The sequence below is a fragment of the Xiphias gladius genome, chromosome 4, assembly GCF_016859285.1.
Source record: "Xiphias gladius isolate SHS-SW01 ecotype Sanya breed wild chromosome 4, ASM1685928v1, whole genome shotgun sequence".
In the NCBI taxonomy this organism is placed as follows: Eukaryota; Metazoa; Chordata; class Actinopteri; order Istiophoriformes; family Xiphiidae; genus Xiphias; species Xiphias gladius.
Genome location: NC_053403.1, coordinates 5,015,416 through 5,041,969, shown reverse-complemented (window position 1 = coordinate 5,041,969; position 26,554 = coordinate 5,015,416). Strand labels below are relative to the sequence as shown.

Below are 26,554 nucleotides of genomic sequence, written 5' to 3'. Positions count from 1 at the left end.
TTTGTGTGTATGGCGCACACCATTCATACACATGGCCCCATATATTGGTTTCAGTTCCTCAGAATTTTTTTTTTTTTTTTTTTTTTTTTTTTTTTCAACAAATGTGCATCAAAGATGAAAAGGGAAAAGGCCATAGTTGAAGAAATAGAGAAAATAGTTCCTCCAGACGGTTAGGAGATTGAAAAGCAGTGCATCCACAAGAAGAGATTTTCTGTTTCCCAATTCAGCAGCGGGATCCTCTGAAGGACACAACCCACAAAGATGTGTTTTTCAGTGGACTTGAAAGCCGAGATAAGGTTGTCTTACCACACCATGTTTTTACCTTTAAGCCACTATGACATGCTGCCATATTCACATATATATATTATAATATATAATATTATATATATAATATTCCCTTCTGCTCCTAGTACTGAACCCCTGCACCTGCCAAAGGTGTGTAACTGTTCTCTTACTGGTTTTTTTTCAGTCTAATTAAGCCATTGTGCATAATACTTGGTCTGTAATTTATTTTCCATAAGTAGGTCCTCTGACTGGTGTGACTGTTCTCACACTGCCCATTTCTGTCACACCCCGCTGCTACATTACGTACTGGATATAACTTTTTCTCGACACCTTCCCTGAAGGGAGCTTTGCAGCGCAAGTTTCAGAAAATGGCTCAGATGTTCAGAAAATAATAGTGTCATGTTTGCATTTCTGCCATCAACAGAACACAGGGTGTGAGCGTTACCCACAGAGCACCATGTCTTATAGGATTAAAAGTTGTTGGACATGAATGTATAATTAATCCTTGACTTTACAAGTGTCAGCCTTGCTGGGCTAAATCTGACTATGTTGTACTTGTTGAATACAGCTTTGATGAGTCCTTCTGGGTATTAAAACAGCCGCAGTTCTTTGTGTCATGGAATCCACAAATGATGGAAACTTAACTTTGTGATTCTTGTCCATGTTGACATGACTGCATCATATAATTTCTGCATATTATTCACGCTGTGAATCTCCCGTTTTACCACAGATATACCTCAGAAAAGTTGTTCTGTTGGATTCAGATCTGGTGACTGGGGAGGCCACTGGAGTTCACTTAACTCGCTGTCAAGTTCATGGAACCAGTTTGAGATGACCTTGTGACTTTTTTTCTTTGTGACATGGTGCATTATCATTCTGGAAGTGGCCATTAGAAGATGGTAAATTGTGGCCACGAAGGGATGCACATGGTCAGCAACAATACTCAGACGGGCTGTGGCATTCAAACGATGAGCGATTGGTATTAAGGGGCCCAAAGTGTGTCTAGAAAAAACGGCATGAAGGAAAGGCATTTTGGGTCCATAGATTCAGGCTGTTAACGTCAAATTCAGTCCGTACCATCTGCTGCCTCAGCAGAGATCGAGATTCATCAGACCAGGCAAAGTTTTTCCAGTCTTCAACTGTTCAGTTTTGGTGACACTGTGCCAACTGGCAGCCTCTGTTAGCTTAGCTGACAGGAGTGGGACCCAACATGGTCTTCTGCTGTCGTAGCTGTAGCATTTCTATCAGCTCCAACCAGTCTGACCATTCCCATCAGACCTCTCTCATCAACAAGGCATTTCCATGCGCAGACCTGCTGCTCATAGGAGGTTTTTTTTTTTTTTTTTTTTTTTTCTTTTTTTCTTATTGGCACCCTGCTGAGTAAACTCTAGAGACTGTTGTATGTGAAAATCCCAGGGAAATCCCAAACAAACCCATGAAGGACTGGTATATGCAAGTGAAGTGAGATCTAAAGTACTTTGTCTGTTTTGTCTTATATCCACAGGTACGGCAGCTACCTCAAGCTACTCAAAGATGATGCTGTGCACGACTTAACGCTGCTAATGAAGCACATAAAGTTCTTCTTGTCCTCACTGAGAGTTAAAACTTCTTCAGAGCTCAGTATCCTTTCTAGAGACCACAAATGCATCAATGTACAGTAGGTAGAAATACTGTAACTGTAAAATGTATTCACTCATTTGACATTGTGCACATTTTCTCCGACTACCCTGGTTGTTTAAACACATTAGTTTGGAGTTTGTGTTATAACGTTTATGGTAGGGGTCCCACCATAACCTTAAAATTAAATGCATCACATTCCATGACCACATCAAGTCCATGAATTAAAAACGTTTGGAAACTTGTATGTAAAGTGACCAACAAAGTGACCACATTTCTGGTACACACAGTGTTTGAAACTAGTTAGAATATGTGTCACTTTAGTCTTCAATCTTGCAATGCAAACTAAATATAATGTATATTCATATATTTTTTTTTTCAGTTCCTTCAATATCAAGTTTTAAATAATTCTAGTAAGTGACACTAAAAATTAGTTTACAACAATTGGAATACTTAGCAATGTGTAATGTCAATTTTCATTTTCACTCTTTTTGTAGAACAGAGAAATAAGATGAGCAATCCAAAATAAATGTCCTTTTTATGGTATTCTCTTAAAAAGAGCAAAAAGTAAAGAGGTTGATGGAAGGGAAAGTAATGCTTTATACACTTGCTGTACATACATTCAAATACAAACTTACGCACAAGGAAAGGCATGCAGACTTTACCCCACAGCGATGCATTCACATACTGTATGTTAACCATGCTTTTCTTTACATAGAAATACGGCATAGTTTTGTCACGCTGATAACTCCACGAGTGTCACTCTGAGAGAGACGTGGAGGGACAGATAGCGTCCGTCTCTGTCTGATCAGCACAATACAGATGATCTCACTTCATCTGTGTCTAACTGAACACTTCAGAATTCTTTTATCCCAAAAAGCAACTGATAGACGTCCTCTCTTGTTTAGAAAGTCTCCTTTGTATTTGGACATTTTAACATGAAAACCCATAGGAGAGATAACATTTCTTCACAAATTCAAAACAGACTGACATTTTCCTCGTAAAGGAGCAATAATACAGAGACCACACGTACATTTGAGCTAATATGAGGAAGTTGGTTCTGAAGATCTTTTATGCTGGGTGATTAAATGGTACCTTAGTTACATGCATGTCCCACATCTCTGCAACTAAAATCTGTCTGTTAGTGATATGCAAGTGGTGAAAAGATCGATGAAACCTCGCCAGGTATAAACTGTAGTGCACGGTATACAACATACTGATTTTAAAAAAGACATTTGAATACACTTTTTGAATAAACTTTTCAATAAAGTCTACATAGTTTTAAATGTATAGATCTGATTTCAGCGGACTGAAGATATCCTTACAGATATAACTTAGTAGTTCACTTAAAGTAAGGAAATCCAAAACAAAGCACTGATTTTTAGAGGGAGACGGTTGTTCAATCGTCGGTATTTGAAGTGTGAGCTTTTCCAGTTTCATTCATGTTATTGAGTGATGGTAGATGAAAATGCTTTCATTTCCATGGGGCTTTGCTTTATTTATAATTCTTTATCATTCAAAGAGATGACCTAACAGAGTGTATTACAAATAGATGAGGCTCGTCTGTCAATCAGTTTCCCTGGATTAATTTGTTATTTAGGTTTGAGCCAGTGGTCAAACCAACAAGCTCATATTGTACAATTGATTACATTTCTGTATTCATACTATTTATACTGTACTTTAACATTCATCTATTTTTCACAGAAAATCTCTACTGAAGGTCCCTCTGCTATTTTTTTTTTTTTCCCCAGAGCTTTCAATTGAAGTCAGTTATTTTGGCTTATGAAGATAACAGTTGGTCAAAATAGGAAATAAATTAATCAGGTAAAGCTGAGAGCATGAAGAATCCTGTCATATTCAGTGAATCCAAGCAACTCATTTTTCTGAAAAAGATTGACGCTACATACTGTATGATGAGCAAAAGTCGTGACACTTTTACTTCAGTTTTGTTTATAGTTTCTGTAAATAATGATTAGTTGGATAAAACCTTCTTAAAGGATCTCTCTGATTTTGTTGGTCAGAAAATACATGTGAGGTAATAACCAAACCCTGTCCCAACAAATGCTATAAATAAAATTGGACCCACAGGATACGTTGTAGTTATTGATTGTTCGAAAATTTGAAAGAATACCTTAAATTTGATCCTTTGGTGCCATAAAAAACAAGCTTTATATGCATAATGCTGAATAAACTCAGAATAGTTCTTGTGCTCACCATCACATCTCGTGGATGGAGTTTGCTCTGCTGCCGTGGAGATAGCTCAATTATTAACTTGAACATAACTATCCATTTTTTGAGCAATTTTAGGACTAAGGACATGTCTGTTGTGTCTTAAAAGCTGAGTTTGACAGTTGACTCTTGACCTTGGAAATAGTTGTTTGACAAAAAAAACCAACAAAACAAAAACTGACACTCAGGGTCCACTTAAGACAGAATGGTTTCCCGACTTAAATCAGGACACCACCCTAATGAGAAATGCCAAATGCAGAAAACAGGATCTGAAGTGATGGGTCATAACAACCCTTCAACCAAGATGTGTCCTCAATTATCTGCCTGCATTTGTAACTGGCCGACAAAACACCTGACACTACCAGTGCGCTCAGAGGGAGTCGAGAATTAATTTAAATGTGCTGAGTTTTAACAGTCAGCACGTTTTGATTTTCCGTGGATTTGGTCTCCATTAGTGACACTTTCTGAACAATGATTCATAGGTACGGATCATACGGCCAGCACCCATCCTCCTCTTTTACTGTGTGTTCAATTAACATTTCTATGTGGGGTACAAGATCTCTTCAGTGGGTGTCCAGAAAAAGGACAGTTTCCCATTATGTTGCATTCTGTGATCTCTGCCGTAGATCATAAAAAAAAAAAAGGCATCAGAGTGTAGAAAAACAAATACTCGTGGTAGGGATGCAAATTCAAAGGAATTTCCTTAATTTATTGTTGGATATCTTAAAAAAAGACACAATACAAAATGCAAATTTCAAAGGCAGCACCTCAGCGTCGGGCCAGATTGTGTTCTCGCTCTTGATTAACTACTCCACAGTTCTCCTGGACCAGGACTGAGACCTTCATATCAGTGCAGTTATTTGCTTCCAGCAGGGTCTGAATAAAATGATTAAATGTCTAAATGAAACTGAACTTAAAAAAAAAAGAAAAAAAAGAAAAGAAAACTAGCATGATACAAACATCAGGGTCACAGCACAATCAGACACCAAAATTTCTGTTCTAAAGCTTTCTCTTGTCAAGTACATCTTGAGGAATTTTCTCTGGCTCTGGAACATTTACTTTAAAAAAAAAAAAAAAAGAATTCTCTCCATTGCCGGTGTAATGTGATGTTCACAATGCAGAGCTGCCACCGGCAAGACCTTGTAATAAATGAATCCTATTGACTGAATTTCTTACAGGATTCATGCTTAACTCCTGAAAAATATTTTCCTGCTTACCAGTAGTCATGCAGATATACATAACATTGGTCTGCTTTTATGCTTTTTTTTTTCAAATTCACAAAATTATACTGCCGACAAAGAATTGGATCTTGCCAGTCTTGTAGCAGGCTATTTTTCTGCTATGAATTAATGGTCTGGTGTATTGGGGTTAATTGACTATCAAAGAATTACTCGCTCTGCGGTTGACACTCGCTGGCATCAGGATCATTTGACTGTACTGTGGTATTAGCTAAACGCTTCATTTAACACACGACTCAGTTTCCTCTGACACCTAAAGAGGATCTTTACAAATCGTTTAAAATCAAGGCACAATCGATGTAGTGCAACTTTGCCATATAATATTTATATAACTAATTCTGTTTGAATTAATATCAAACCACCAGCTGTTGCCAAAAATGATCTGTTTAGTCATATTAGTCTTAGTTGTTTTATGCCACATTGATATACGGCTCTGTACATCATTAAGTAGAAATAAAATTTTACTTCAACCAGTGCAAACGGAACAATATTTATTTTTAAGGTGGTGCTTTTTCTCTTGATTAAAGCTGTTACTGTATAAATGTGTGTTACAGTAGGCTCATTTGAAAGTAAGATGAACATTGAATGGGTTTACGGTCGCTATGGTTCTGTTCCATTACTTGCCAATGAACAACTTTCATGTAGGAGCTGTTTAACATCGCTGCGAGTCTGAATCATTGATTTTTGTATCCTTTCCACCAGTCCTTTGGCTCTTTAACTCTGTCCACCAGTCACTCAGCAGGATGGTTATCCAGGCTACGACTGGCTGGCCTCCACAGTTTTCCTCATCATGGCTGGAGACCTGGATCGATCTCTAAATTTGCTACTCAGCCTCCCTTCTCTGCTTACCTCCGCATTCATCTGGCCTGCAAGGATACAGGCATCTGTGAGTATAGTGCCATGCAAATACACCTACAGTACAATGAGTTTATACATAGATACAAAAGATCTACAGCTAGGATTTAAATGGGCAATCATTTTGCACCTTAGAAGCCCCAGAATGGTAGCAAAATTGAGTTTTGAAAGACCTTAAAGACCTATTACTCTTACCTCGTCATACAAAACATCCCTCATCTTTAATGTGTTTTTTTTTTTTTTTTTTTTGGTTTGGTTCAGTTAGGATGGAGAATTCAACTTTTTTGTATAGAATAGTCACTGTTGCTTCTCAGGAGAAAGTTCTGGATTGAAATCTAAATATTCAATTGAAAATAGAGCTGTAACGGTAAGTCAATCAATTAATCGATCGACAGAAAATTATTTAACTATTTTGATAATCAGTGAATTTACTTATTCCAGCCCATTAAATGTGAAGATTTGCTTGATTTCTTCTTCTTCTATGATAGTAAACTAAATTATATGAATGAATATTTGAATATTTAGGTTTTGGGAAATTGCCATGGGAAGATATATATGTGTATATATATATATTATAATTTTTAACGTTAGAGAATGAATGTGATCGTTAGTTGAAGCCCCAATGGTAAATTTGGAATGAATAATGTGGGGTTCAGCATTCAAAACCACCATCTGACAAGAATTTGGATCAATCAGTCAGCTTGTTTGATGCACGTGGTCGCACAATGTTGTGGGGATGTTTGCGGTATGCATGTGAGCTCCTGTCCAAGCCTTTACGAACATCAGTTACCCATAACACCCTTATCTGCATAGATCTGTAGAAACATTTATAGTCATTACACTATATCTCTGCAATCAAATCTCTATAATTCAGACAACCTGTCACTGTTACTTTGGGCTTAAACTGACTAGAATTTTACCACTACTTTTTAATGCATGGTTTGGTTTGGAATATACTTGCCTTATTTTTTAACTTACTAATATGTAAAGATGGATTATGAGAGTTGTGTGTTGAGGTGTTCCACTTATGTGCACTCAAGTGTCCTAATGCCAGTGGAGATGGTTAATAGTGAAGATAATATGAAGTAAGTGGGGGAAAAAAAGGGCTCAATCCATTTTCTCTCCACTGCAGACCTGCTCACACCGACCTCCACTCTATAACAGCGAATGAAATGCTGTAAATGTGACAACTGCACGAAAAAGTCTCCTATTCAGTAATGAAACAAGGTGGACCGCCGCACTGTCTACCTATCACAAAGTAAATGGAAGAATCTAAACACAGTTACCGCGGGGATTGTAATTAAAGCATGATACAACTTGATCATGAACATCCATCTAGTGCTATCAGCTGGTCAAATCCAAGGCTGAACAATCCATCAAAACCTACACTGTAGGTATCTATGGAGGGACTCCTGTTAAACTCCTCCTTCAAGTAAAAATGTACATATGTGACATGCACCATCGAATGTAAACAGCTTTGCCGTCTTTCTTTGCTTTGTCCTCATTCAGTCCCACCTTTTTCATACTCAGAATTTCAACTATCACATTAATTGTACAGCGAAAAAAACCCAAAACAAGATATTAACAAATGATGATGAATCCTGAAAATCTTTTCTCACATAATGACTGTGTCTTCAGCATAGTAAAAAACAAACAAGATGTTTTTTACTGAACTGAGAATGGAAGAGTAGTACAAGAGAGAAGATGACTAAAAGAGATGACTGAGGGGAGAAATAAGAGTAAAAGGAATAGTTCAACTGAGGGGAAGAAGTCTCTAGAATGAAGTCTAGTTCCAATCTATCTAAATTGCAGGGGAGAACTGAGGTGCTGAGATTAAGTTTTGCTATCATTATACCTGCCTCTGTCATCTTGTCGTCGCTCGTCTAGGTCAATTACGGCTCAATTGGACTCGTCTGAACGCGTGTTACATGCTCTCAGTATGTTTGATGCCGAGGCAGCTGGTGAATTTCCTCACAGTGCAGTCGATTTAGTCAGTATCACAGAAAACAGAGAAGGCACGAATAATTACGAGGCAGAGGCAAAATTAGGGGGGAATGTGGGCATTGTTGACACACACATACAAACACCTGCATGTACACACACATCTGCCTGCTGTTTCTATTTCTATTACTCAGAATGAAGGTTGTCAAGTATTCAGGACTGTTTTTATCTTTATATAATCACTGAACACAAAACATGGAGCTTGTAATTGACATTTCTATTTTTTATGCACTTAAAAATCCCCAGGTAGTGCAAATAATATCAAACATGATTTGAAGATATTTAGCACTACAATAAATCCAAAATTTTTCCAAGATGAAGAGAGATAAATAACTTGTGTTTGTTGTGACAGGTCCATGTTCCTGTGGAAGTAGCCAAATCAGGAATCCCTCCCGTCTACTGGTGTACGGCTCACTATGTGGAAATGCTGCTCAAAGCTGAGGTTCCTCTGGTCCACTCTGCTTTCAGGATTTCTGGTTTCACCCCATCACAGGTATCTTCTGTAAAAAGAATTCGACAGACAGACAGCTCACTTAAAGCTAAGTGATGTGCGATGCAGTCTAGGGCTCTAATAATTAGTGACATTTTCTTACAGGTGAACTGATATGTTACCAAAATCACAGAATAATACGGCACAGCAGTAGTTCAGGATATACTCAGTCACTCTTTTTGCAATACTTTTGCAAGACAGACAGACAGACAGGCATCATTCCATTTTGTTTCTTCACTGTTGTTTAAATACTTAATTAATGACATCAGTAGGAGACACAAAACAGGTTAAAAACCTTCATAACCACACTTTTGGCTGCCCTGTAAATGACTTCCCTTTTAATTCTGCTTTCACTTAAGTCGACTTTAAAATACCGAAATACGGCTTTGACATTAAATCTTTTGTCATTTTTTTTTTTTTTTAAAATAACACCAATTGAAAAGTCAGATCTTTTCTCTGCTCTTTGGCACTTTTCTCTCACCAACTACAAGGTAGAGAAAAGGCTTTTCACCTTGAATACTCTTATGTTTGATCTTGTCTTCTGTGTGTCGACATTTGACGGTTCAGGCTCACATGATGTATGGCAGCAGGAATGCTTGTAAGACTCGCCGCATTTGCATCAAAGATCTGAACTTGCCGTCTCCAGGGTGTAGTAATAAGTTAACATTCAGCTCATCTCTTTGCTCTTCAAGCCGATAATGGGCATCTGTTCTTCAGTCAGAAATGGAAATATCTATTCCGAAAGTTTCAGCTTTGAAAGCCTGACAAAGCAGCACTGTCAAATGAACCATTATACACCTCTGACATTCTTACAGTAGAGGTTGTGTGAAAATGCATGTGTGAACGCAGGCCTCAGTCAAAATCCATCTGCAGAATGTTTAAACATCAGGTGGGTGCGTGACAGGAAGAGACTTTTAAACAGAATTTGCTTTAAGTGTGAACAGCGACTGGTTGGTAAGGAAAGAATGCACAAGCTGAATCATGGTAAGAAACTTGAGGTGTGCGACTCGTGTGTCCTGAATAAGAAACCAGAAATAGTAAGAAATCAGGTGCAGTAACATGTTTGTGGTCGTCCTTCTCCTCACTGTACTAAGAGCCTAATGGCTTTAAATGTCCTTAATATAACTTTAGTTATTACAGCTCTGAAAGTAGTTTTCATCCACCGATATGAAGTTAGTTAAAATTTACCAACTGAATTAGTTGAGGGCTGCAATTTAAGATTTTCATCATTGATTAACCTGCTGTTTGTTTTCTCGAGGAATCCATCAATGGTTGATGCAATAGAATTTCAGATAATAGTGATATAAATGTCAATCAGTCAAGTCAAAGATAATGTCTTCAGATGTCTTGTTTTGTCCAACCAACAGTGCAAAACCCAACAATATTCAATTTATAATGATATAAAATCACGAAAAGCAGAAAATCTTTATATTTCAGAAACTGAAAACGGCCTTTTTTGGGGGGGGGGCATTTGTGCCTGAAAAATTACTTAGTCAATTATGAAATTAGTTGCCAATTATTTTTATCGATAGACTAACCAATTAACTGGAAGGTGAGAACCCTTATTTTTGAATTACATACATAATTACCATTAAAGTTGCTCACCGTCAAACCAAAACGCTCTGTGGAGCTGAAAGGAAGTGCAGAATTGTTCGAGGTTTTCTGTGTGTCTGTCACTATTAATGTAAAAATAAAGTGCAGCTTTACGTGATGGAGTCAGTAGCCGCAAAATAGGGCTTGGGGATATGGCAAGGTCAGGACATGAAAACGTTTTTCCAGTATCAATGTATGTTGCAATAAAGTACATCAAATGTATGAAAACTACATATTAAATTAAAAAATGTAATGTTCAGTGCAAAGGAATGTGTTCTTCTGTTATTCTCAACATCCAAAAAAAACACACAAATGCAAAACAAAAACTTCAATAACTAATTTTTTTAGTTGTATGGAGTCTTAAACGAAATTTTAAAAGAGAAATCATGATCATATCACAATACGACTGAACCGAAAGCCGATGAACAATAACATCGAATTACCTCTCAGAAGTTTCACATTTTCACACACAGAGGCAGGTTCTGATATCTCGGTGAGCTGGCCGCTGTGGCCTGACCCGCTCAGATTAGCAAAAGCTCTGAAAGCATGTTTATGGCAGAGAACATATATGAAGTAAAGACTACTGAGAGAATGAGGTCACACTCACCTTTGGCCCCTTAGTTTAAGCGTTAACAGGAACACCAACAAAAGAGAAAAAGCACAAAGAACATTTTGCCACTCTCGGAAAAAGAGCTGCTTTTGGAAAGATCTTGGAGGGATTTACAGTCACAGAAAGTACAGTGTGTGTACTTGTTTTTCTGCCTGAGGCTTTAAAAACGAAGGGCAGCACGGATGTAGTCGTTCCTTGTTTTTATTACAAATCATTTAGGATGTCGGTATTTTCATTATAGTTTAGTTGAGGAGGGGGCGGAAATAATCTGTTTACGGGGCATAAGTGGTGCTTGTTTGTGTGCTTGAGCAGACTTGTCATTAGTCAACGCAGTGGCTAATTATTGACATGACAATTAGTTAAAACCCAGTGTGTGCACAGTTTGATGTCTGTTGAGTGTTTTGGGAAACTGATTATGAGGTTGTGAGGCTCAGTCAGATTCAAAGCTACTGATTGTAGTCAAATCATAAACAGGAAAAGCAGAGTTCGGCCGAAAAGAGAGTGGATTCTACTGACCATGACACAACTAAACCTTGGAGGCTATGCACTCAGAGTACTTATTCAATTTTCAGCATAATGTCTTTTTATGAGACATTCTAGCAGCATGGCTTTAGGGATGGCAATTCCAGTCTTTTTGTCAGTCGGTTTGTTGGTCCACTAGACTGAACTATCATAAAAGCTATTTGATGGATTGCCTTGAAAATTTGTACAGACATTCATGTTCCCAAAGGATGAAGCCCACCGACTTTGGTGATCCCCTGACTTTTCCTGTAGTTTCATGTAGCTTTAATTAAACTGGCTGTGTGAAGCATTATTCAAAAACTAACCCTGGCATTTTTCTGGCGGCACTGTTGGCGCTGCTCACTCCATTTTTTTTCAGTTGTGATATACTTCAGACTAATTCAAATGGTGCTGTTTCAACACATCAAAACATTGGTAGCAGCGAGCTAGCAGTAACAGCTTCAAGCTTAAACAGCACTTAAACGACGTGGCTATTGGCAAAATTCACCCCAAGACTTAATAATTCTTGTCTTCAGTAACAACCCCTTCTTCAATATGTCCGGAATTACGGTAGTTAAATAGACTTTGAACTATGTACAAAATGAAAATTCAGGTTACAGAGGGACTGCGGAGTGATTGATTTGGGTTTGTTTATCTAGTGACCTAGGTTTATGATCCGTTGGACGAATCACTATGACAGAGTGCAGAATAACATTGTTAACGGTCAGAGGACTGTAAGAAGCAGTAATGCTGTCGTGATTTTAATTCCATCTTTGTCTTTAGTGGGTGAAAAGAACCCTTTTCTCCTCTTTTCACTGAGAACAGTTGGCAATCCCCGTTGAGCCGCTGCAATAATATCACAGGTCTAAACTCAGTCATCAGCCGGAGAAATAAACACATTAGGATGCATCTGCTGGTCTCTTTGTCCCCTAATCCCACCCCAATATTCAAGACTGCTGTGAGTTATCATTTCATTTTTCAGTCTGAGTAAACATGTTTCCAGAAAGATTCTTTGAGAAAAGCTGAGCCTGCAAATGAAGTACATATAGACTTCAAACATATTCTGTACAAAAGAGTGGTCCATAATCTTAAATGAGTACATTTGTAGATAAGTAAAACTTTACATGAAAACCATTTAAGAATAAAAACTTTATTGTAATTATGTTTCCATGTGAACAAAGCTTCTGAGCAGTACTGTATAAATGATGCATAAAAGTTTTCTTTTTAAAGCCAAAATCTAATTGGTCCACTGTGGAATGTAAAATTAAAAAACTGACATCCTGCTGCATTGCCTTCCATCTGTCACTGGTGTCAAAGACGATCCACAGCCATTCCAGCCTCTCTCTCTCTCTCTCTCTCTCTCTCTCTCTCTCTCTCTCTCTACCTCTCTCTCTCTCTCTCTCTCTATCTCTCTCTCTCTCTCTACCTCTCTCTCTCTCTCTCTACCTCTCTCTCTCTCTGTGTGTGCGTGCGTGCCTGCTCGGCTATCTTTCTGCCCCAGGTCTATTTTTGCCGGTCCGACTTGTCTCTGAAGTGTGAAATTCACTTGTGAATGTATTAAAATGACTCTATTTATTGCCAATTGAATTAAATGAATTTTTAATGATGCAATTCATTTGTTTCTGAATACACAGAAATAAGAAATTGCTGAGCTGCAGATAAAAACATCATTTTATGAACACAACTTCGTCAGGCAAAACAAAAATGCGCAGGTGAAACTTTTCCAGTGGACACTGAAACCGCAAAGGCAGAGCTTCTGAAGGAGCACTCAAGATAGAGGGGTGTATTTGTTTGGCCGTTGACTTCAAATACCAACAATCTTTCTCCAGAATTGCTTACTCCTCCTTTTAAATGTCATCTAAACACCTGTTGATGTCTGTATTACTCTGGGGTGTTAAGTCTCTCTGTAATTTTTTTTTTTATTGAGTTATGAAACATTTTGTGACTCCCAAACCAGAAAGGTTGCGCTCACATAAACATTGCTTAACGTTTTTAATTTGCACCACCGCGTCTTTTAAAGGGCCAGTGTGTAGAATTTATTGTGCTCTATTTGCAGAAATGAAATATAAAAATTATGTCTTATAAGGAATTACGTTTCCATGAGTGTATAATCACCTGAGACTAACAAGCCCTTCAAATATACATAGGGAGCCGGTCCTCTTCCACGGAGCCCGCCATGTTGCAGCGTCATGTTTCTACAGTAGACCAGGACAGACAAACCAAATGCTAGGTCTAGAGAGGGCCTTCCATGTTTTTACGTTACCTGAAAGCCACCGTAGGTTCTCCCTACTTGCTTGAAAAGGGAGGGGTAAGGGGAGGGGTATTCAGTTGGTTGCAGTCAGCAACCTCACCACTAGATGCCACTGAACCCCACATACTGGTTCTTTAAATACTTCTGTGTTTGTACTTTTGGTCTTTGTTGGCTCATAATTTACTGGTTAGACGCTCTTAGTTCTGCTACCTCCTGGTTATGTTTACCTGTAATTATTTGGGGACTTACAGCAAACTCAAGCATGGTTATTAAACATAGTTATTTCTAACTTTTTTAAATATATATTTTTTCTAATTGATAGATAAAGCAAAAGGAAGAGCTACTTGAAGACTGATATGAGAGAGAGAGAGAGAGAGGGGAGAGAGACATGTTATTGTGACAGATATGATTTATTATAGGGGAGAAGAAGGATCACCTGAAACATGATTCATTATTTGTCAGACGCATCAAATATTTCTTTCAGATTATAACTGGGGTCATCACTACTTTCAACCTGTATTAGATGTGACCTTCTGAGACTTGGCCACAGACGGGTTCGTAATATTGTGTTGACAGGTATATTCTCAATAACCTTTTCGTCATCTTTCCACAGATGTGCCTCCACTGGCTGACCCAGTGTTTCTGGAACTATCTGGACTGGACAGAAATCTGTCACTACGTTTCCACTTGTGTGGTGATGGGTCCTGACTACCAGGTTTACATGTGTGTGGCCATATTCAAACACCTGCAGCCAGACATCCTGCAGCGTACACAGTCCGAGGAGCTGCAGGTCTTTCTCAAGGTGAGCTGGTGCATCAGTACCACAGTTTATTTTATTCACAGAACATCCTGTCAAACTCTACTTAAAACTCAGTTTGAAGGTGGTCTTGTGTATCAGTAAGTGTACATTCTTTGTGTGGTTTTGTGCTCTCGGAAATGGCAGTTGACAAAACTATCTCACCACAAGGTCAATTTAGAAGCAGTTTGACCTTTCAATCTACTGTGTGAGGTCAAGAATGAAATCTCAAAAATGTGTTTGAGATTTGGCCACTGATTTGTTCCCACTTAAGGTAAATTTCACCTCCACAGGAAATCTTTAAATATTTGTAGTTCTTAATGGGGACAACCTGCAAATTCATAAAAATATTTTGACTACAGTGTGTTTATGCGCCTAACAGCAGTTCGGAGTACCTGGCCTTCTTGGAGTCTGTGGGTTGGGATTTGGAAGGGGTACCACCTGGGAACTCTCTAGTTCTTCTGGGGGACTTCAGTAGTTTTGTGTTTTTGGAATGCTGCTATCTCAGTTAATACCTTAAGGTAACATCAGTAAACTGCACACAGAACACTTACATTTGTGCTATAATGCCTTATGAAAAAGGCCGTCTTTGGAAGGAGCACTCCCTCACTGCAGTTTAATAAATTAGGAACACAACTTATCGTTACAGTAAAATGATCTTAAAAGCTGTAGATATGAGTATGCAAGACACAAGACTTCATGTTTGTGGAGTTGTTCTCCAGTATGTCTGTTCCAGTGCAGCCCTATATTGTTGTTTTGGGCTCATACATCTGCATTTTTATATGGAGTCATATGCAGTTGCTGCTTTAAGACTTCTACTGAATTGTAAAGCTCCCCTTTTAAATTCAGCAGTCATCCATGATTCACTTTCATAACGAATAAAAAAAAAAATCGCATTTGTTCACAAAACCTCCCACAATGGTGTTTTTTACGAAAAATATATTGTGAAAAGAAGCCTATTCTAAAAGTTTGTCTAATTGAAATAAGTTCTGCTTGGCATTTTGCATGAATGCTGAATTGAAGAGTGGCCCCAACGATTTCACATAAGGTCTACAGTCACGGTCCCCAAGATTTCTACCCTTATTAATATCCAAAGCAACATTAAACATCAGTGTTGTGACTGAGACATGGCTTGGCATGAGGCGTTTGTCGTCATCACTCATTAAGCGTTTCAATCTGTCTTGTCTCTGGCTGATAGCTCTGGTGTTAACATCCCCATGCCACTGACAATTTTTGTGAATAAAAGATCAGTTATGGGGGCTTTATCTGAGGAAGTTCCTCTAATGAGCCATAGCATCAGATACTGTTGCATAGGACAGCTTTGAGACAGAGTGTGTGTTCGTGTTTCTGCCCGTGTTTCTGCCCGTGTGTGTGTGCGTGCGTGCGTGCGTGCGTGCGTGCGTGCGTCGCGTGTGCGTGCGTGCGTGCGTGCGTGCGTGCGTGCGTGCGTGCGTGCGTGCGTGCGTGCGTGCGTGCGTGCGTGCGTGCGTGCGTGCGTGCGTGCGTGCGTGCGTGCGTGCGTGCGTGCGTGCGTGCGTGCGTGCGTGCGTGCGTGCGTGCGTGCGTGCGTGCGTGCGTGCGTGCGTGCGTGCGTGCGTGCGTGCGTGCGTGCGTGCGTGCGTGCGTGCGTGCGTGCGTGCGTGCGTGCGTGCGTGCGTGCGTGCGTGCGTGCGTGCGTGCGTGCGTGCGTGCGTGCGTGCGTGCGTGCGTGCGTGCGTGCGTGCGTGCGTGCGTGCGTGCGTGCGTGCGTGCGTGCGTGCGTGCGTGCGTGCGTGCGTGCGTGCGTGCGTGCGTGCGTGCGTGCGTGCGTGCGTGCGTGCGTGCGTGCGTGCGTGCGTGCGTGCGTGCGTGCGTGCGTGCGTGCGTGCGTGCGTGCGTGCGTGCGTGCGTGCGTGCGTGCGTGCGTGCGTGCGTGCGTGCGTGCGTGCGTGCGTGCGTGCGTGCGTGCGTGCGTGCGTGCGTGCGTGCGTGCGTGCGTGCGTGCGTGCGTGCGTGCGTGCGTGCGTGCGTGCGTGCGTGCGTGCGTGCGTGCGTGCGTGCGTGCGTGCGTGCGTGCGTGCGTGCGTGCGTGCGTGCGTGCGTGCGTGCGTGCGTGCGTGCGTGCGTGCGTGCGTGCGTGCGTGCGTGCGTGCGTGCGTGCGTGCGTGCGTGCGTGCGTGCGTGCGTGCGTGCGTGCGTGCGTGCGTGCGTGCGTGCGTGCGTGCGTGCGTGCGTGCGTGCGTGCGTGCGTGCGTGCGTGCGTGCGTGCGTGCGTGCGTGCGTGCGTGCGTGCGTGCGTGCGTGCGTGCGTGCGTGCGTGCGTGCGTGCGTGCGTGCGTGCGTGCGTGCGTGCGTGCGTGCGTGCGTGCGTGCGTGCGTGCGTGCGTGCGTGCGTGCGTGCGTGCGTGCGTGCGTGCGTGCGTGCGTGCGTGCGTGCGTGCGTGCGTGCGTGCGTGCGTGCGTGCGTGCGTGCGTGCGTGCGTGCGTGCGTGCGTGCGTGCGTGCGTGCGTGCGTGCGTGCGTGCGTGCGTGCGTGCGTGCGTGCGTGCGTGCGTGCGTGCGTGCGTGCGTGCGTGCGTGCGTGCGTGCGTGCGTGCGTGCGTGCGTGCGTGCGTGCGTGCGTGCGTGCGTGCGTGCGTGCGTGCGTGCGTGCGTGCGTGCGTGCGTGCGTGCGTGCGTGCGTGCGTGCGTGCGTGCGTGCGTGCGTGCGTGCGTGCGTGCGTGCGTGCGTGCGTGCGTGCGTGCGTGCGTGCGTGCGTGCGTGCGTGCGTGCGTGCGTGCGTGCGTGCGTGCGTGCGTGCGTGCGTGCGTGCGTGCGTGCGTGCGTGCGTGCGTGCGTGCGTGCGTGCGTGCGTGCGTGCGTGCGTGCGTGCGTGCGTGCGTGCGTGCGTGCGTGCGTGCGTGCGTGCGTGCGTGCGTGCGTGCGTGCGTGCGTGCGTGCGTGCGTGCGTGCGTGCGTGCGTGCGTGCGTGCGTGCGTGCGTGCGTGCGTGCGTGCGTGCGTGCGTGCGTGCGTGCGTGCGTGCGTGCGTGCGTGCGTGCGTGCGTGCGTGCGTGCGTGCGTGCGTGCGTGCGTGCGTGCGTGCGTGCGTGCGTGCGTGCGTGCGTGCGTGCGTGCGTGCGTGCGTGCGTGCGTGCGTGCGTGCGTGCGTGCGTGCGTGCGTGCGTGCGTGCGTGCGTGCGTGCGTGCGTGCGTGCGTGCGTGCGTGCGTGCGTGCGTGCGTGCGTGCGTGCGTGCGTGCGTGCGTGCGTGCGTGCGTGCGTGCGTGCGTGCGTGCGTGCGTGCGTGCGTGCGTGCGTGCGTGCGTGCGTGCGTGCGTGCGTGCGTGCGTGCGTGCGTGCGTGCGTGCGTGCGTGCGTGCGTGCGTGCGTGCGTGCGTGCGTGCGTGCGTGCGTGCGTGCGTGCGTGCGTGCGTGCGTGCGTGCGTGCGTGCGTGCGTGCGTGCGTGCGTGCGTGCGTGCGTGCGTGCGTGCGTGCGTGCGTGCGTACCTCAAAAATTTAATTACAAGTTGGGGCTATAGAGTTTTTAGAGATACCATATAGAGACAGCAAGAACTGTGATTGATCTGTATTTCTCTTACAAGTTTCTGATGCCATTGGAGATTACTGACATTATAGGAAACATAAAACCAGTGGATGGAAGACTCGTCGTATTTTCATTATATGCGTTTTTAGATTGTGTGACAACAATGGTGTAAATTTACTGCATGTCACACTGTGCCAGATGGGTATAATAAAATCCTGGTTCACAATCTGACTGTAAAAGATCAATTTGAGCCATGTCACATCTGTCTGGTCTCTGGTTGGCTTTGCCATGGATCCTGAAACGATAAACAAGGTTTGGCCATAACGATGAAACTTCTATGCAACAGAAACCACGAAAGAGGAGGAGGAGGAGTGTGGACCCCGTTGTAGCTAGTGAAAAGCGCAACGGTTTTTTTGTCTCTCCTAAACTTATACAGTTCTTACAAAGTTGGCCGGTGTTTCATGTCATGTTGTGAAAGGTTGGTTTGTAGACGTCATAGCAGAAGTCACACTTTGAGAATGTGATCCTAAATTTCTGACAGTGTCTTAATTTTGCCGCAGGCTGTCTATGGTCTACAAAACTACAGATCGGTTGGACAAAAATCACAGGATGATTTAGGACAACCATTTCGGATTGACAAGCACAGATTTTACTACGTTTCTCTCACGACTGTCAACTTCTTAGATGGCCCCAAATCACGGTGTAAAGGGGTCTTAAAAAACACTGTGATGACCAGGAAAGCATCTCAGAATGCACAACATGTTGAACCTTGAGGTGCATGGACTACAACAGCAGAAGACACGTCGGGTCCACCCTTGTCAGCCAAGAACAGAAATCTGAGGCTGCAGTGGGCACAAACTCACCAAAACTGGACCGCTGAAGACTGGAAAAACGTAGCCTGGTCTGATGAATCTGGATTTCTGCTGAGGCAGCAGATGGCAGGGTCAGAATTTGGCATCAAGAGCATGAATCCGTGGACCCAACCTGCCTGTGTCAACAGTCCAGACTGCTGGTGGTGAAATGGCGTGGGGAATTCTCTTGGCACACTTTGATCCCCTTAATACCAATTTGATTGCCACAGCCTATCCGAGTGTTGCTGCTGACCATGTGCATCCCTTCATGGCCACAATTTACCATCTTCTAATGGCTACTTCTAGCAGGATAATGCACCACCATCTCAAACTGGTTTCATGAACATGACAGTGAGTTCAGTCAAATTAAGTGGCCTCCCCAGTCACCAGATCTGAATCCAATAGAACAACTTTGGGATATGGTAGAGCAGGAGATTGACACAATTAATGTGCAGTTGACAAATCTGCAGAAATGATGCAATGATGTCAACAGGAATGTTTTCAATATCTTGCGGAATTTGTGACACAAAGAGCTGCAGCTTTTTTGAGAGCAAAAGCCCTACCGCGTATTAGTAATGTTCCTAATAAAGTGCTTGGTGAGTGTATATTCCTATTAATTTCACCTTTTGTGCAAATCCAGACTCGCACTGAATATTAATACCACTAATTTATCATGTGAGGACAAGGCTAAGAAAACGTCGAAATGTTCGGTAATTAATGCATTAATTAGCTTACCTAATGATCTCCTCACAGCCAACGGTTAATGTATTGTGAAGATTATGTGGGACATTAATCAGCTTGCGTCACCTGTTCAGTATGAAAATATTCAATCTCAACATCGGCACAAGGTATATTTTGTGTTAAAGTTAGGGTCTTACTAATGTGGATTCCTTAATTTCCATACACTCGTGTCCCTGCATCTTCTATTTTCACCCTCCATAACTCTCCCAGCGAAAATGGAAAAAGGACTAAAAATTCTCTCCGAAGTGATTTATATTGCTTATCTCTACTCTCCTTCACGGTTTTAACTGTGTCAGCAGCTCTTTACCGTTGCGATAAATGAATGGGCAAACTAACTTTAGTTTTGACGATTCTTCAGGATTAATCTTCACTGAAATAAAGAATCTGACACTCCAACTACCATCCAGTGGGAGACTTTTTATACTTTGCGTAGGGCTCTTACATTTTGACAATAAGAATAGTGATACCATCTGGCTATGTACTTCCACACCAACAAAATATGGATGTAATAGCTTTAAAGTTATGTAGCTGGTGCTGCTGACAATAAACCCACACTTTATTAACTTCAGTAGATCAACGAAGTGTAGTTGGTGACCTCTAATTCATAACATCTTATAATTAAAACATGATTTTTCTCTTATTGAGTGTGTTTTATGCATTGCTTCCTCGAATAATCACAGCAGAGTTCTCCATCAGACTGAAAACTAATTTCTTCCTGACATTACTTACTCCCCTCTGAATGATCACCCCTCCTTAGTCACTCTTTTTGCTCCCTTTAAATAATAAAAAAACCCATCGCTCCATTTGTTCTTAATCTATTTCTTCTCTGTGCACTTCACTCTTCTGCGGGCTTTCTACAATCACGAAAACATAACCTTATAAATGATACCAAGATCCAGAACACTACACCATTTTTAGTTGATGATTATCTTTGGTGATCTAAGGCAGGACTGGAACCCCACAAAAGGTCATGAGTTGAATTTAAAGTGTAGTGAAATGATTTCCAGGGTAGTAGATAAGAATAAAAAAATTTGGGTACAAAAAATTATGCATAATGTCCTGACTTTTCTCTAAGTGTTTTTTTCGGTGATTTACTGTATAGTAAAAACAATTCAAACGAAAGTCTCAACAGGAAAAATCACTCTTCGATTGAACTGAGAGTAGACATGAATGTAACGTCCGTACGAAATTTTATGGCAATCTATTCAGGAGATCACCAAAGTCAGCAGGATTCATCATTTGGGGACCATGAATGTCAGCGCCACATTTCATGGCCATCCATCAAACAGTTGTGATATTTCAGTCTGGACCAAAGTAGTGGCCAAATTTTTATCTTTGCACTGTGTGTGTAAAAATCTTCAGTCTTATTAGACGGGGAAATAAATTATCAGGATGAGTCTCCAACCTGAAATTGTACTCACAGTACTCACTGTGTCCTTATGAGTGTTAATTGCCCGCTAAAATATGCCTGTAATTAGATTCTCCTAAAACACATTCTGCAGAGTGATGAAAGAAAATCAGGAGAGTGCTGACAAGTTGCATAAGTCCTTAAACTGTGTTTTTTTTGTTTTTTTTGTTTTTTTGTTTTGTTTAAGACCTCAGCCTGGATAATGAGAGTGGTTGAAATTATTGTGTTTGCTGTGTGTATTGTTGTTCTGCATGTGGAGTGTACTCTGGGTGCAGCGTTTCTCAGGGCTGCTAATTGATGATGCCACTTGCAACATAATGCACACCAGTCACAGTTATTTGCTCTATTGCAGTGTTTGCGCTGCCCACGAGGTTGGGTGTTGTCATGACAGATGCATACTGATATTCGGGCAGCAATTATGGCAGCCAAAATTAAAGTCCTGACCGAACAAATGAGCCAAATAAAATCCTCTTTTTGTCTGGACTGATGAGTGCCTCTTAGACAGTTAAGATATTCCTGCATAATGAGATATGTCTTGTTATGTGTGTACCTGTGTGCTGGAGAGGCTAGTATGCATTAAGATATCTATGCGACCTGGTTTGTTTTTGCTTTTCCTTCTTGTAACACCCTATTAACGGAACACTAAGCAACAATGTTATTTACTGGCAAGGTGCTGCATTCGATCCAAGAGATGAAATTTGATTTCCTGTGACTTTGAAATAGATTGAATGTAAAATATTTAAATGATAGGGTTATACTGAATTATTCACAAATCACCCCCCTAACAACGTGAATGATAATAAAGGAAGACCCCTTCTGCCTCAATACCCAGCTGTAATAACTGCAGCTTTTTACTAGAACTAATGAACTGATTAGACTGCAGGTCAGTATGGACAACAATCTGTTCTTTAAAAAGTACTTTGAGAACTTTTAAATACTACTTTTAAAGAGCAGTACTTTTAAAGTGGTACACCAGCGATTTAATATTACAGTCCCATAAAGTACAGGGACAGAGACTGAGACTGTCTGAAATCACTCTTTCACTTATTCACTATTCCCCATACAACAGATCAATAGAGCAAAAATTTCACATTCAGAATTCAGATAGAAAGTATGGTACACATATATAGAAAATATATAAATCGGTGGAATTCCCCTTTAATATGGTACAACGTTGATAACTACAATAATGTTTCTGTTTCACCTACAGGAGGAGCCAATCCAGGGTTTCAAGGTCAGCAAGTACCTGGAGTTCATGGAGGGACTGGAACGAAGCTACAGAGACATTGTTCTCACTGACATGAAAACTATCCGAAACCCTGTTGGGTAGGAACATGTTGAAAAAGTTTTTAAAATATGTGTTGGAAAACTTCACCGAGGCTTGGTCTATTTAGTAAGTATCTTGAAGTATCTTAAGTGGCCCTGAATGCCGTGGTTCACCGCTTACAAGAAATTCAAACATAGCATTTCTACGACAAACCTTCAGTGTGGACTGTGACTCAGTGAACACGTACAGTACGTGTACCATGTTTTCATGCGGATCAAACCATTCAGTGAACTCATACCGGGCAGATGGGGATGTATCATGGATGACAACCTTGCATGCAGTATTAAGATGCTTAGCGTTTAGGGCACGGTTGTACAATATCTCCAAATTACTAGCATGCGTTCTGCTATTGACAAAGCACCAGAGAGAAATACCCCGTGGAGACATTAGCTAAGACATAATTAGCCTATGGAGCATAAACAAGAAGTCCAAAAAGTGTCTCGTTATCACCATATCATAACTATGCAACAAAAATCAGGAGAGAACAGAACTCCATAACTCATGTTTGCTCTATGAAATTAAAGGATAAGCCTGGTGATATTCTATATTTTCTTACCATCAATAAATCCCATGAAACAACCAAAACCAACAATGAATTGATCCTACTGACAAGTACTGTCAGTAGGATCAATTCCTGTATCCAAAGTATCTGCAAAAGTTACGTCCTTTTTATAAAATTCTTTGTGTTTCCCAGACAGTGTTTCGCTGTTGAGCTACAGTAGAAGAAAAGTAACAAAAGCAGGAAATTTTGTACTACAAATACTGTAACTTTGGAAGATATCCACTTGACTAAACTTGGGAATATTTTTTTGCACAGAACAAGGATGGTGGATTTTGTCCACTTACACTGTCCACTTATCAGTCACACTGGAAGCACATTACTGAACCAACCTATCCATTGAGCCAATCTGTTGCACTGACTGAATTTTTTTTTTCATCTTGCTGAGTCTACAGCATATTAATCATAACATAGTCTGAACACACATCGCTCGTTTAGCAAATGACTTCTGTTTTGAGGAGCAGTTGCTTAAAACTACACAGGACAGCTGTTTTGAGAAAGTGCTGAGCCTTTTTCTTAAAATGAGACGTCATACCTGTTTTTAAAGAGTTAAATCCTTGATAGGATCAAATGGGCTTGGGGCTGCAGGATGAGGCTTTGGGAGTAGGAAAGTATTGCGAGACCCTCTAACACATTGTCGGCTTTGGTCCTTTTGTAGGATTTGCTGACGCTAACAAAAATACAGAAAAGCCCCTGCCGTATCCTTTAATGGAGTCTCAGGTTGAAGATTACATGATGTCTTGCTTGCTTTGTAGTACCTGTAAGAAGTTGTACATTACATTACTGTACATAATGAGGGATGTGAGTAAATGGTCCACTATACGACTAAACGTTGCTGCCCTCGTTAGTCGACACCAAAAATACTAGTAGCTTAAATGAATTATTAATATTTTCTCAATGTTTAACCTCAGTTAACTGTTGCATCCAAGATGTTAAGCAGGCCCCCTCCCCCCCAAGCTAGTGCCTCGATGTTGTAAACCAGCAAGGTGGAAAGCGGGACAGAAGACATCTCGTAAAACCAGCGCAGTTTGGCAGTGTTTTGATCTCGAAAATGAAAATAAGGTTGTGTGTATGCCGTGTCGGAATAAACTGGCATATAACCACGCGACGGGAGCAATGCGTGACCACATTCAGCACAGGCATGTGGACGTTACCCTGCAAGGAGAGAAGGCTGCTGGTGCTAGCACTGCTAACGTTAGCCACGCTAGGCTATAACCAATATGACATGCAGTGTTTCCAATTAATTACCTAGACTAATTTCTCCCTCCAGTTTCACAATGAACTGAAAATATTTCTACACTTTTCATAATAACAAAAAAGATAACGTAATGTTTTGCGCCATTGCGTCCACGGCACGTTGATTCGCGCAGCCCATCCCTCCCTGCCCTACTCTCCGTCTCCTGCTCTCATAGACATTGACAACGGACCATGTGGTATATTTCCGTTTAAATGACAGGGAAATTAGTCTTTATTTAAATGCCGCATGAGACAATTATGAACAGCTGTTTAGAAGATTTAATAATCAAATTTTATAAATTTTTTAAATTCTGTATTTTTTTCTTAAAATGTAAATATCTAAATATCTTCTAAGATCTTTTCTATGTGTTCATTAAGAGATTCTAGTATTAAAAGGAGCTTTCAGGTACGGAATGTGAATAGATTTTGTTATAACATGAAACGGTATGTTAGACTTTTTGTGATGTAAAGCATTTGTCCAGACAAATAACAACCCTTTGAACGTTCTGTTGCCATTGTCTTCCCACAGTAATCAGAGCCTTTATTGGCCTGAAAAGACTCACCATCTCATGGCTATGTTACACATCATTAATGTCAGTACACGCAACAATGCGCCACAAAGCCTGTTCTATTTTTGCACTTATTCAGGTCTGTGATTGAAAGATGCACGAGAAAGGTTGTATCATTGTGATAAACTCTCATTAGTAACCACAACCATTTCTCTCTCCCTGCACTGTTGTCCTGCTGTCCCTCTTCAGGCACAGTGAGGCTTGAATAATAAATAAATTCATCACATCATCCATCCATCTCTCTCCCACAACAACTGCATTTATCAGGGGAACCAGCAGGGCACAACACAGGGGGTGCATTACAGTGAGGGGAACTGATCAAATGTTTACCCTGTAAGACACAGGACTTCCCGCAGAGTATTACACCACTGAGGGTAGTTAACATTTTAACAGGGTATTGAACCTAAAATTGAACTTTGAAACTGCATTAATCAGTGTTTCTGTCCACATCACAAACATGTTTTACAAATTATGGCCTTTATAGTTGATGAAGTGAAAGTGTTAGCAAAGATTTTCCTTATTACACATTCAGTGGACATGGAGCAACATTATCACAGAAACGTAACGTGGGTTTATCAGAGCTTTTTTGCCGGAAACGAGGCTGTAAAGAGTGGTGAGACTTAACCAAAACAGTAAAGTTGCGGGCTGTAAAACCAAAACAGTAAGCTGAAAGCTGCTAAAACGTACTGTAAAGGTCAAGGGAATTGCAGAGTTGGTTGATAATCTGTGTTCGTCACTGCAAGCCACACCTCTCATGTAGCACCAAGTCATTTGACATATTGTTCATTCCACGTTTTCATGTATAAAGACCATTGAAATGATCATGATATAAAAGATTAAATCAAATGACAAAACAGAAACCAGCTTCTAGATTTTTGTAGTATAAAGCAGCTAAAAGCAAAGTTCTTTTTTAGTTTTGTATACTGGCTTTGTGTATTAAAGTTTTTATGAAACAGCAAATTGGAGACTGTTGTTTACATTTTTTGTTGAATCCACATAACATTTTTCGATTCTTGGCGAATGACCTTAAAATTAAAGTTTAAGATTTTTTTTAATTATAGCTAATGGAGATTAAGTCTTTTTTTATTTAAACTGAAACAGGAGGAGGAGACGAAAACTAGGCTGAAGTAAGCTGTGAAGCTGTTAAAGGATCGAATGGTAATGAGGTGGACTGGGAGCCCTGTTGATGAGCTATGAAGCTACTGTTGGTTCGGAAATACAGGAGTTACCCCGCTGTCTCTAAGTTTAGGAGTTAAAACTGCAACCAACACATATTGATAGTGCCAAATGCCCAAGAAAGTTTAATTAGAATTTTATTGAATTTATTAGAAATTAGGTTTTGTGATTCTAACTTTTTTCTGGATATAGCATAGCACATTCTTGCAGACGTTTAGAATTTAAGGTCATTGTAACATCTCAGTTGAGAGGAGAAGGTATTCTAGCATAACACCAGAATTTAATTGAATTTTAATTCAATAATCCCTTTTTAATTGGTGTGGTTGGAGATGTTTCGCTTTTTGGATGACCAATGATTAAAAAAAAAAAAAAAAGATTTTTACATCAAAATCCTATCTGTTGTGGCTTTAAAGGCCCCCTGACAGAAGGCACTTGAGCCTTAAGTCTACTGATCCGCTGCAAAAGTACAATTATTAGGAAAAACCTTGTAAAAATCATACAACAAAGAAGCACACACAAAAAAAAACAGTATAATTTAGTGAGGATTCTGTCCCAGAGGCTGAAAGTCTCCTCAGCTGTTTTTATTTTTGCTGTAGGTAAACTAAAATGTCTCTCATGGAACAGGCATATCAGATAAACATGCAGACGTCAGGCTGGTAACAGATGTGAAAACCAATAAAGAGTTCCAGATTTGATTCTTGAACTGACTGGGAATC

At 41.3% G+C, this 26,554-nt stretch overlaps 1 protein-coding gene across 5 annotated transcripts in view; it reads left to right on the top strand.

The window, feature by feature from the left end:
- The window catches only part of tbc1d32 (TBC1 domain family, member 32), a 78,620-nt gene extending 53,036 nt beyond the window's left edge, over positions 1-25,584 (top strand). For 3 of the 5 annotated variants that reach the window (XM_040124962.1, XM_040124961.1, XM_040124960.1), the window contains exons 30-34: positions 1,790-1,905; positions 6,101-6,255; positions 8,578-8,718; positions 14,284-14,472; positions 18,532-18,773. In XM_040124962.1, the coding sequence (XP_039980896.1) occupies positions 1,790-1,905; positions 6,101-6,255; positions 8,578-8,718; positions 14,284-14,472; positions 18,532-18,744 (814 nt within the window). In that variant the 3' untranslated portion in view covers positions 18,745-18,773. Of the gene's footprint in view, positions 1-1,789; positions 1,906-6,100; positions 6,256-8,577; positions 8,719-14,283; positions 14,473-18,531; positions 18,774-22,181 lie in introns of those variants that run through there. The other 2 variants (XM_040124963.1, XM_040124964.1) reach the window with 2 other exon arrangements.
- The last annotated feature ends 970 nt before the right edge of the window (positions 25,585-26,554 follow it).